The sequence below is a fragment of the Haliotis rubra genome, unplaced genomic scaffold (assembly GCF_003918875.1).
Source record: "Haliotis rubra isolate DU_JTF1 unplaced genomic scaffold, ASM391887v1 Scf995, whole genome shotgun sequence".
NCBI classification, from domain to species: domain Eukaryota; kingdom Metazoa; phylum Mollusca; class Gastropoda; order Lepetellida; family Haliotidae; genus Haliotis; species Haliotis rubra.
Window position 1 is genome coordinate 253,250 of NW_025767740.1, and position 13,194 is coordinate 266,443.

Consider the following 13,194-nt stretch of genomic DNA (forward strand, 5'->3'; position numbering starts at 1 on the left):
TCAAGCCTCTGTTTTCAGTATTCTGACTGCATGTATTTGTGTAAATATATTAAAAAAATCATATATTGAATAGACACATAACCTATGAAGACCTAGGTTAGAATTGCTTGTTGTAAGAGGCGACTAACAGGATCGGTTTGTCAGACTAGTTGACTTGGTTAACACATGTCATCGTATCCCATTTGTGTAGATTGAAGCTAATGCTGTTGATCACTGGATTGTCTGGTCCAGTGCAATTTACAGACCATTGCCATATAGCTGGAATATTGCTGAGTGTGGTGTTAAACAACAAACCAACAAGATAAACACATAGGATTGTTTTGGTGTTCTCATATAATGTAATGAATCTAGAATCAAGACGACACCTTGGATGAAGCCAACAATATTTCAGTTTAGTGTTAAAATTCTGTTTTCATCTGTTCTGACAAGATTAAAAGTGAAATATTAAATGCTTATTCTGGTTATTTTCAAAATTATGAAATAGTTGTTAATTATGCTCATTGTGGTCATCCAGGTATTAATCAATATCATCAGTGGCATGACGTGATCTTAATTCACTAACAGAAACAGGAATAACACTGATGCTGACTGAAGCAGTGAGCCTAAATACCTGTCTCAGCTAACATGGGGTGCCATGGTAGCCCACTGGCTTGCTGTGCATAGTTCTGTTCCTTGACACTCCCTTGAATATGATCCTTGGCGTGACAGCACCATGAGCCTGCAGCACAACAGGACAACCTAGGTCACATGGGTTTCCTCAGACGCCTGGGCTGACAGCCATGACATGACTGAAATACTGAAAAAAATGGCTGTTTAGCCCTAATCACTTACTCACTGTAATCATTAACCTGTTCCTGAGGTCGTATGATTTTGTGGTCACGAATGATAAAATGTAAATAGTAGTTTTTGTAAGGTAAACAAGATCATTAACAAGTTCTTCATGTCTGTTAAGAGTTTATCATGATCATTACTAGCTGAAAATATTACCTACAGTTTTCAAATTATGACCAGTTTTACTATTGTAATTGTTTATCTTTGCAATCAGACTGCATGGTTCCACACATTGATTGAACAACATTGATCCAATAATGAAGCATTTAACTTTGTGGATAACAACTTCTTGTTTATTGCATAGAGTGACATTATTGACTCACCAACTATGATGCTAATAAAACAATCACATTGATCCAGATATTGGTATTCGAGACATGTCGACAAAAATCTGTGTAATGAGCAGATTTCTTCCAATATATCGGATGGTTAGTGAAACAATTATGAGAAGAATTGGACCTGGTTTGACATTCAGTGTATTTGTGTATGTTATTTTTCTGTGTCTGTAACCTGAGATGTCTGTTCTCCCCAGACCAAGGGGTCATGACTGACGACAACATGGAGAAATCCACTCAGACACGACGAGGGCGCAGTAAGCAAGGCCGACGGCTTGACGACAGCCCCCTTCCTCAGAGTCTGATTGATCAAAGTGAGTCCGAGTCTGAGAGCGAGTCCGAGTTTGAGTCTGAGGAAGAAGATTTTCCTGGCAACAATGTTGTCATCCTGGATGCAACCAAAAACCAAGCTACCGACTCCGGCAGGACTGAGAAGAAGCACACTTCCAGACGACGCAGACCTGGAGATTCTAAACACTCGTCCCCACGGAAACGCTTTTCTCCACGAGATGGGAAGTATATAGAACCGGAGGATGATTTGATGGTGACCCACGCCAACGACAGGGAGCCGAAGCGGAAACGCACCATGGCCATTGTGGAAGTGCAGCAACAGGTGGAACTGGACGTGGACAGGATGGCGGTCCAGGGCAGCTCGGAAAGAGCAGACCGCAAAGTGGCAGTTCCAGGAGCACGCGACGGGGCCAGCATGATGCAGATCGGAGAGGGAGAGGTGAGAGACGAACGACCATGTGAAAGCTCACATCTCTTGGAGTTCAGACCCGCTTCTCAAAACAAAGGATAGGAAAGTTCTGTTGTAGCACATGAATATGTGAGAATGGTAACTTCTGGCGCTTAGATTTGTTTGTGAAACAAGGCCCTTGTTATCATTTTCTTTTCTGACGATGCGATTTTAAAATTTTCTTTCTCTATGTCTATGTCTGTGACTGTCTATGGAGAAAATACTGAATTCACAGAATACCATCCACTCTTCATTAAGTATAACTCATTACAACAATGTAGCTTGTTAATATGTTGCCATATAAGTAAAAACGATGCTAATTAAGCACTGGTAACACAGTATAAATGTGAGCAGAAGTTCTATGCTATACCTGTTGAGTACAAGACATCACTTTCCTGGCTGTTGACACTGCTGGTGTTGTTGCAGTTCATCCTCGGCGATGGGGATGGTATCCTGCCAGCTCCTTCCATCATGGTGGAGTCCCGGGGCAAAAACGGGGTGAAAGTCGTGTGGGAGCTTCCAAAGTCGGTCGACTCCCAGTACAAGCTGCTGTTGTATGTCGTCAATGTCGTTGGAACAAAGTTCACCAGCGATATCAACAGTGATATCAGGTAGGAGGCCTTGACTCTAGGTACAACCAAATACAGAATGCATACTCTGCTGATATCAACTCTAGGTACAACCAAATACAGAATGCATACACCGCTGATATCAATTAAATAAGTAACTTTGATGTTTTTAATCTATAGTGACCTAACAAAAATGTATTCTTCTCCTGAATGGTCTGCTTCTATGATAAGAAGAAAGTGTATCAAACTTTATGTTTCCTAGAATTATGTAAGTGATATCAGTGCTGTGTTAATGTTTTGAGATACCACATGGTACCTGAAGGAACAGGAGTTGCATCCGTGGTAGTATATCATTGACTCAAGAAAGTCGCAGTGTTTTCCTGTTGAACTCACTGCTTTTCCTGGCATTATATAAGTGATATCAGTGCTTACAAGGTTCTGTGTGTTGCAGCTTTGAGTGTAACCTGGTTGAAAAGGGGAAGCCAGTGCGGGGTGTTCAACATTGCTGGAACATCTCCGACAAGCAGAAGTGTACCATCAAGGGGCTGGTGCCTGGACTCACCTACAGGTAGGAACCATCTCAGACGTTGTCCCAGCATCTCACCTGATGTTTGTTGTTTGCCTCACCCAGCTATGTACAAGGTATATGGTGGCAGTCTGTACATAATTGTGTCTGGACCTGACCATCAACTAAACCAACCCGTGTACAACTACAATTGAATGGTTTCTTGAAAGAACAGTTTCAGTCCATCAATTCACATTTGTTTGTCAGAGTGAGATCTTTCCTTGCATGCTTTTCTAGAGAAGAACGATTTAACAAATAACCCTTACGTTTCATGTTTCTATGATATGAGAGATCTGTTCCCCATGACTGTTTGTGTGTATTGCAGAGTATATGTGATTGCCAACTACTCAATGGTGCATGGGCAGCAGGCATGTGAGATTCAGACAACATCTTCAGTCCTCTACTACACCACCATGGGCCCACCAAAACCTCCCAAGATCAAGATCATCAGTGTGGACCTCTACCAGGTGGGTCAACTATAAGACTTCTTCTTTGTGCCTTTATAATTTGTTCATTTTATATACGAAGTCTGAGTAATGGTAGGTAGTTTTGTTGTGTATGGAAGAGACCAAGTCCAAGCTGCGATCACTCATGTAAAGCTGGCGGTAGTAACCTGAAAGTTGCCTCACTCATCTTCCAGGCTGTTGCTGAGTGGGACCCGCCCTCGGTGCACCCTGACCTCAAGCTGAAGGGCTACCAGATCTATGTGGACAATAAACCTCTCGGTGGTGTCCGGTCAAGCGATGTCCGGCAGATGGTCATCAACAACTTGATACCAGGTGGGTGGATAGAGTTATTTGTTTTTTGTTTAATCCCACACTCAGTAATATTTCAGTTAAATAATTGTGTAAGGACCACACAATCCAGTGACCAACAGCATGAGCATCAATTTACGCATTCGGGATACGATAACATGTCAACCAAGTCATTGATTCTGACCTCCCGATCCAGTTAGTTACCTCTTACAACAAGCATCGATTGCTGAAGACCAATTCTAACCCCGAACTTCACAGGTGGCAGGGTAGGAATACAAGGTTGTTTGAGAACATAGAAATGGGTTCTTGAGTTCCGAGCTATTGAAAAATTACTTACATAGATACTCAGTGTTCCCACTGTGACAGCTACTGAACTCAAAGATTTATGCTTAATAACAGAAACAGTTGTTGAATCAGAAGGGCTTAGGGTATTGATAGGTCACTCTAGAACATGCCACATCATAAGATGTCTCTGTGCTAACAGATGAACAAGGACACGTCAGTTCCATAAACACTTCATTCCATCTGATAAAGTATGTGTTTCTGTGTTGCAGGCAAGACTCTCAGTGTGTATGTGGTTGCCATTACGTCACGGGCGAGTCAGGAGAGTGAGCCGTCACGGACGATGCACATCACATGTCCGCGCCGACCGCCAGCAGTGGTCATTAGCCAGCAGCCGTCTTACAAGAAGGGGTGTGTGCTGGTGGCCTGGGACAAGCCCAGATACACACATGCTTCCAACGATGAGGAGATCTCACTGTACAGGTCTGTATGAACAATCTGGCCATAATGCTGTGCCCTGAATAACAATTCATGCTATGTGCTCCACTAGAAGAATATACTTAAAAAGTGTCTCATTTATGATGTGTTTAAATCGTCTTCTCAGAGATGTTAAAAACTGGACAAAGTTTAAGGCGTCATGGGAATTATATTTTAGCCTAGAGTAGTTAAGTGTGTCATTGCCCTATATATGTCACAACTAACAACCAAAATAGAATCGGAAGCAGCTTGTGCATGGATAAATGACTAACTGAAAGGGCTGGCAGACCTTAGAATATTGCAGACTTTGGGCCATCGTCATATTTCTACCTTGGTAGAATATTGCAGACTTTGGGTCATCATCATATTTCTACCTTGGTAGAATATTGCAGACTTTGGGTCGTCATCATATTTCTACCTTGGTAGAATATTGCAGACTTTGGGTCATCATCATATTTCTACCTTGGTAGAATATTGCAGACTTTGGGTCATCATCATATTTCTACCTTGGTAGAATATTGCAGACTTTGGGTCATCATCATATTTCTACCTTGGTAGAATATTGCAGACTTTGGGTCATTCATATTTCTACCTTGGTAGAATATTGCAGACTTTGGGTCATCATCATATTTCTACCTTGGTAGAATATTGCAGACTTTGGGTCATCATCATATTTCTACCTTGGTAGAATATTGCAGACTTTGGGTCATCATCATATTTCTACCTTGGTAGAATATTGGACTTTGGTGTCATCATATTTCTACCTTGGTAGAATATTGCACATCATCATACCTTGCAGTCTTTGGGTCATCATCATATTTCTACTTCGTAGAATATTGCAGACTTTAGGTGGAGAAATATTACAGAATACCGTACTGAAATCCAATTCAATCATTCATGCTAATCTGAAGGTAGATCCCATCTGCTTAAAATATATACTGAATATAACAATTATTTGCACAGTATCTACATAGACGGTCACTGGCATGGTGAAGTGAAGGCCAACAAGATGAGTGACAAACAGGGCTACCAATTCTTCCTAACCGATCTCTCTCCAGAGCAGCCCTATGACATCTCCATCAGGGTAGGTACAGGTTGATCATAGATACACACGTCATAGACTTGATGAATACTGGTAGAGGCAGCTAACTGCTTTGTCATGGTGTAGTCAAATGAAGTGTGTGCTGCAATGTGATTGCTGGGAAGACATTCTTGCTTGGGATTTCAACTCTGGAAGCTTTCTTTGGTTGTCGGAAAAAGTATGACACATGGTCCCCTGGTAGTGACAAAGTTGAACACCATCAGTTGTTGAAAGTGTTTGGATGTGTGGCTGCTTTGACATGTTAATGTTTCCACGTTTCAGGCAATCTGTGGCACTCGGCGAGTGGACTCTGATGCCCAGCACATTTACTGCCTCAGTGACAGCAGCATGTCCAACATCGTCCCCGTGATGGCGCCAGCGGCACCCAAGTCGCCCAAGCTGAGGCTGGAGGGACTCCACCCTGGTGGTATTGACTGCACATGGCAGGTGCCCCAACAGTTCGGAGATGCTTCTATATCAGTAAGTAGAAGGAATAAGATGGGGGTTCTTGCTGCACCAAACTAATGTTGTAGAAATCCTTGATGAGATACTTCAGTCCTGTCCCAGAACGAAGCTCATGTGAAACTTTTGGTCTCACCTTAGGCAAGTGAGTTTGTTCAAGATTGCCTCTGTTCACCCAGCAGTGAATGGGTACCCGGTGGGATGAGATGGTCGTATGACTGTTGATCGTCTAGCATCTGACAGGCAGCTTGGGTTAATATAATAATGTCTTTGTCCTTGGCGCCTCTGAGCATCTAATGTTAGGTGCTTTATAAATGCATGTATGTCAAGTCTCTGAAATTATTGAGAAGTTGGATTTATTTATTGTATTGCGCATGAATATCTATTGCCAGGGAACAATATTTTTGGATCAGGAAAATTGATATTGAGTACTCAGACTTCACTACAAAAATGTTTCCAAAGTTATTTTCATGATCCATCATGATATGGCTGAAATATTGCCGATGTGACGTTAAATAATAACTCACTCACTATTTTCATGATCCCAACTCGTTCATTTCAGAATATTATCCAGTAAATGCTAGTGGCAGCTTATGCTGTTTTGAACTTGTTTTTAGTTATATATAGTGAGTTTATTGGTGCCATACCCAAGGGATCAGTTTTCTTCCTAATGACCAGTGTGGTCCATCATCTTGGCTCCAATCTGCCATGCATGCTTGTTGTGTATGTGTCATGAGTAACTCGTGTCTCTCCTTGTACAGGGCTACCAGATGTTGAAGAACGGCAAGCTGTACGGCTCCATCATCCCTCCAGACGTGAACAGCCTCCGTATCCGGGACATGATGCTTGGGGAGAAGGTGGAGCTGAAGCTGATCGAGCTCACCGAGCACCCCGTCGGGAAGGACACACGCAAGTGTTTGGATGGCGACTCGGGGATCGAGGGGGGACTCAGTCAGCCAGACGAGAGAATCACAGGTACGCAGACATACCCCAATGACGATAGTTTGTGTAATCCTCATCATTAACAGTTTATTTGCTGTTTGATTTGAGTAATGCTGATGAGAATTTAACTTGTTGAGTTTGTTGTAGTGTGAGTTGTCTAACCTTGTATTATCTGCACTTAAAGTAAACAGTTTGTTAGTATTCATAGTTAGTTATATGTAGTGATACCTCACATCTCTCTTATGTAGTAGTTATTGTTGTGTAACATGTTAGTGTGTACAAGGATAGGATAAATAGTATTGTGGTCACGTTCAGTCTCGTTGTCCTTCACTGATCTGTAGTAAGACTGTTCAGCTGTGTACCTTTTTAGACGATAAGCTTTGCATTAACACTTCTTCCTGAGCAGACACAACTGTTTAAATCAGCTTCTTGCAAGAGTTGACTGCGATGATGAGTAGAGAGACCTGTTTGATTAGGGGCATCCTGTGCCATGGAACAATGTCAAGCAAGTGTAGCATGGTATAACCGATGACATATTTACCTGCTGAAAAGGTTAAAAAAATTGGGTTTATGGACAAGGTATTTGACCTTTGTTCGACCTTTGTTTGATTCCAATCCCAGACTCAGAAATGTTCTGGCAGTTGCATAAGCACCACTGGTTGCCTGGTCCAGACTTGACTATTTTGAACTCGGACAGTTTGGGTTCTGCTGTTTGAGACATAGAACAGCATGTACTCTCTCCCCTTCGTAGTCTCAGCCTAGAAAGCCAGTGTGAATATTGATAGTCTGTTGCACTCACCAGATACTAACCTGACCATGTTGCACAGTGTAGTTGGCCTACAGAGCCTCTCAGTTCTTTTTGCACATCAGTCTGATAGCATTGAGAAAGATCTTCTGAAGCTTTTAGTCCACAGGTTTGAGTATGTAACCTTAGACCTGTGTAGCTTTGATGAGTGTTTTGCTATTCAGCCACCATGCCAGAGCCACATAAACTTATTTTCCACGCACATGACGATCCTACGGCAGATCTGCCATCATCTGTTAAGGGTAACTATAGACACAGAGTGGGCATTGCTAAACATTAGCTTCATGCAGGCAAGTGCAAATACCAGACACAAGTTCAGATATTGTATCAAAAGAGTTGAATTAATTTATTTTATTGTTTTTTCAAAATTCAAGCTGTGCAAGTATGACATTATGAAAATATGATATTGTAGGTCAACGGTATTTCAACGTATTTAACTTTGTGTTCTGAATATTGCACTTGTTTGTTGACAATATCAGCTTCTGACCTGCTGTTATGTATCAAGGATGGGTGCCTCAGTAGAGTAGTCACTAGAATCTGTTCTTCAAAGCAGTCACAAGCTATGTCAGTAAGTCTGTGTTAAGGGATTTACTACACAGTACTGGCATTGCTTTGTGGCTTTAGCAGTAGTAGTTTTTTCTCTTTCTTTCTGTGATGGCTTAGCTGCTTATCTGCCCTTGTAGTTCAGTCTACAGGAATACCTAGGACCTGACGACACTGTGTATTTCTGGTAACACTGAAACAGAATATAACAGCATGAAGGAGCTAAGTTTGTGTGTGCCGTGAAGTGTGTATCTGACTGCGAGTGGCATTCACCTGGTGTGTTGTATAATCCTTATATCCAGCCATTAACTCTATTCTCCTCAGGACCACAGCCAACTCAAGCTGTCTCACACGTGCTGTCTCAACATTTGTATTACATACAGTGTTCATCTAAATGTCATTTTCTCATGGTGAAGGAATCACTTTGACTATACAAATTTGAAACATGAAATTCCTATTTCTCAAATTAACCATTCATGGCAGGGATTGGGACAGGCAGGGGTCATGGGCCATTTTGCACATTCTCCGGAGCGGTATTCGTATAAGCTTATGCTTGTTTACCAGTGCGTTCCTTTCTTTGGAAATAAATATGTGTAAATAAAAAAATGGCCCATTAAAATTTTGACGTTTACTATTGATACAAGGGCAGTGGCCCATTTTATGTTCAGAAAATGGCTAATAATCTTGAAAATGGTTCATTGTCAAAGCTCTCTGTCCCAATCCCTGCATGGATAAACTTTAGAAGTGTCATATTGTTGGATTGTCCATGTGAAGATATCCTGAGTTGTCTCTATGGCCTGAAGGTCCATCTGATGATCATATCACAATATGCTCAGTTACATTTATGATGTTCCAGGTATCACAAAAACTACAAATATCATATCATCTTTTGACAGAATGTGATGTTTTAATGGAAGGGTTTGTAGCAATGCAACTTTCATAACCTACTAACCTCTTGTTATAACTATATTCACTAAACTATTGTGTAATTAATATTACATTGTTAGTCTTTTAGAACAAGTATGAGGTGAAAGTGTACAATTTGTTGAAATTTACATCACTGTCAGGAATACTTATGTATTGATCTCATTTTAGTGACAAATTATTGTATTTGGATATGATGATGTACATTTTCCAGTCTAAGTAAACTTAGGCTCAGTATTATTCGTTACACTGCTATACTGAGACTAAGAAAACCTAGTAGAAGGTCGCGACCTATGACCATCCAATCAAACGCGAGATGGCTGAACAGATTTAACCAATCAGACAACGACTACTTGTTAGGGTTCGGCAGGACTTACAAAACGGTTTTGGGATTTTCTCTTCCCTGGTCGCTGACACTGATCTATCAACAAACGAAAATCTGCATAAAACACAGATATTTGACATGCAGTATGTACGTTTAGGGGTTTCTAATTACATGGTTACTATTTGCTTATATTTTTGAAAGATGACATCCTTGAATATTGACAAAAACGCTATTTTCAGCGACTGTCTACTACTCATTGCGTGTATCACTCGGAAATGATCGTGCGGAAAATAGCATTCGTGTTTTTTAGGTAAAGGTTCAAACGGTATGTAAGAATGTTAACTTTTGTGATTTGGTAAGCTGTGTTCTGATTGGTCAGTCCAAAAGGTTAGCTGACACAACCTTCTACAAGGTTTTCTTAGACTCAGTATAGCAGTGTAACGAATAATACTGAGCCTAAGTTTACTTAGACTGTACATTTTCAGTTATGCGATCCAACTCAAAAGCCACAAAGTGAAGTCCTCATTGACCATCATCACTGTTTGAGGTTACAGAATCAAAGTAGCAAATCGTCATTTTACCAGAACATTATCACACTAACTCGTCCATGTTACTTCAAGAAATATAACATACATTGATCTCTTAAAACATGTGGTAGCGGTGAAATATACTATACAGATACATTTGTTGTTGACGTTCTGCAGATGTAAATGTGATATGTTCCAGGCATCAACCTTTAGGCGAATATACCTCAAAATGGGAACAGTTCTTTTCTTGTGTTGTTTTTATTAAAAAAGTGAAATTCATTTATTCCACGTACTGAACATATTTTAAAAATTTGAAACAAAATGCTACCCTGCTGCAGAAATTTGTTCATGTTTTTTTTGTCTTCAGTAATAATCATGATTTGTTGTTCAAATACATCATGTGCCTGTGTCTAAGGCTGATGTTACATTGTAGATGTTTTCATTGGCGACCGTTACTCTGGGTGTGCCCCTGGTCCGGAGCTGGTGGTGCACTACACGGGTCTCGTTCAGCCCCCGAGGGAGGTGTGGTGTGAGCAGGTCACAGGACACTCAGCACTCATTGTCTGGAATACAGGTATGTACCTCATTCTTATTGCTGTGTTGCATCTGTCACAAGTTTTGTAATGTGAAGTTTACATGATTTTCAGCTTCTCCATTGGATGTCGGTCACATGACTAAAACTGACTTTCGTTTGTGTCAGTATCATACACACAACACAATTTTACTTCACACGTTCTTAACGAGACTATTTGAATGATATAGAAGGAAAGAGTGATGGAAACATGAAGTCACTCGTACTACAGGAAATTGTGTAAAACAATGACATGCATACACTTTGACCCAGATTCTATGTAGGTTGGTAGGTTTGAGCTCTAACATTCATATAGTTTCGTCATGATTCTATAAAGGTGCATAGTATCGAGCTCTGACTTTCCTACAGTTTGGCCCTCACTCAGAGAAGGTACATAGTTTCGAGCTCAGACTTTCGTACACTTTGGCCTTCTCTCAGAGAATGTTCCTACTCCAACGAATGCACACAAACCTGACAGTCAGTACTTCAATCAACATGACTGGACACCAAGATGTTCCTCTTCTGTCTTGGAGCAGTGTTGTTTTGAGACAAATCATGTTTTATTGATTTACTTGGTTTTTTACCTGTAGTCTAGATTGGGAATGAACAAGCTTTTCATTCACAATGTCGATGATAATCCATGTTGATAAATTACAAACAATAAGCTTTTGAAGTAATGGCTTTTCCTATCAGTGTTATTTCAAGCTTGCAGTAGCATTTGTGTCCACTGGTATTATACCTATCTATTGCCTGTCTCTGAGTGCTTCTTGATTGATAATCAAATGATGTTGCTACTGGAACAGTTGTTGGCAGAGAGAGAAGCAGAATTTCTGCATCCATCGTGTATCGTGTATGTAATGTCCAGGACCTACAAACCGATCTTGGTGCTTAGGAATCATAACCACAGTTATTTTGCTAACATCACAGTGTAAACATGATCCTCATTCATCAAAGCATCCTAATATTTGGTTTATCATCATTAATGTTAAAGCATTGGTATTAAAGAGCAATTATATCACATTAGTGGTCTCACTGCTTGTGTTGTAATCAATGTAGAGGTGTTATGGTGTTTATGATTGTTTCACTCAGTGTACCGGTAGGTGGTTCCTTCTCAGAATGCCTACGTTGTAACATTTTAAACATAACCATAAACTATGATATTCCTCATGTTCATATGTAGCCATTATAACTAAACCACCAAAAAATATTTGTAAAAAATCAGTCATAGACTTGTCAATGGTTTGTGCAATTCTTTGACTTAATGACCTTTGCCTGTTTAAAACGGGTTATAATCATGAGATATTTCTGCTTTCTTAAGGATAAAGACATTCACACTACATGAACATTTTCACAAAACATACATCCTGTTTCTTCAGTAAAAACAAAGCATAATCTTCCCATAAAGTCCATTTTTATTTCAATGTCTCTCTCAGTTACTGGTGGGTAGATCACCTTCAACATGAACATCAGCATTATGTCTTGATGAATGGGTATGCTACATGCAGATCTGTAGACTCGTGGTATAGTGCATTGTTCAGGGCAAGCTCTGTTGGACCCCCACAAACTGTTAAAAGCTATTGTCATACATACAGTTGCCCTTATTGGCTGTCCAAGTCAAATTTGTGTCAGTTATTAGTGGGTCTATTAACAAAGTCTCCCTTGGGTAGGTTCCATTGTTAGGGGTGTATATGGGATAGCAATACACACAATTAGACTCCTGTTGGTATTGCTGGTTGACCACACTCGTCTCAGTGGGAAGGGAACGATAGATTGCGGGAGTTATTTATGTGAAGGAGTTATTGGAAGATATTTAATTTGGTTATTAAAATTTGGTTCTATATTTTGCTGAAGAGTTTAGGTATGACAGTGTTTTAAAAAAGAACTTACTTTAATGTTAACATTTCATGACTTTCTTATTAATTCAGGATATCTCATGGACCAAACTGACCTTGTCTTTAATGAAGCAATATTCAATATTCAATTTTTTAACACACAGAGAAAATTCCACTTTACTGTTCTGTTTCAGAAAGAAGATGGCAATATGTTTTCTAGTCATAGTATAAAAATTTCCAATATCATGTCGCACAGATGTTTGCAAATAACTTCTAGTTTATGAATATGAAAAGCCCATAGTTTCTGGTTTATGAATATGAAGAGCCCATAGTTTCTGGTTTATGAATATGAAAAGCCCATAGTTTCTGGTTTATGAATATGAAAAGCCCATAGTTTCTGGTTTATGAATATGAAAAGCCCATAGTTTCTGGTTTATGAATATGAAGAGCCCATAGTTTCTGGTTTATGAATATGAAGAGCCCATAGTTTCTGGTTTATGAATATGAAGAGCCCAGTGTGATATCAGTATCTGTTGTGGCATCTGTTCACACTCCACTGGATGGGGTGTACAACTAATCACAAGTCACTGATATCAAGTTGATAGAAATCAACAGGAGTACATTTCACC

At 40.1% G+C, this 13,194-nt stretch overlaps 1 protein-coding gene across 1 annotated transcript in view; it reads left to right on the plus strand.

Moving 5' to 3' along the window:
• The window catches only part of LOC124265785, a 123,100-nt gene that overhangs the window by 81,428 nt on the left and 28,478 nt on the right, over positions 1–13,194 (plus strand). The window contains 11 exon segments of the mRNA XM_046700599.1: positions 1,364–1,896; positions 2,332–2,516; positions 2,926–3,042; positions 3,365–3,506; positions 3,680–3,818; positions 4,349–4,559; positions 5,517–5,637; positions 5,917–6,114; positions 6,858–7,071; positions 8,008–8,085; positions 10,596–10,736. Of these exon segments, the coding sequence (XP_046556555.1) occupies positions 1,364–1,896; positions 2,332–2,516; positions 2,926–3,042; positions 3,365–3,506; positions 3,680–3,818; positions 4,349–4,559; positions 5,517–5,637; positions 5,917–6,114; positions 6,858–7,071; positions 8,008–8,085; positions 10,596–10,736 (2,079 nt within the window).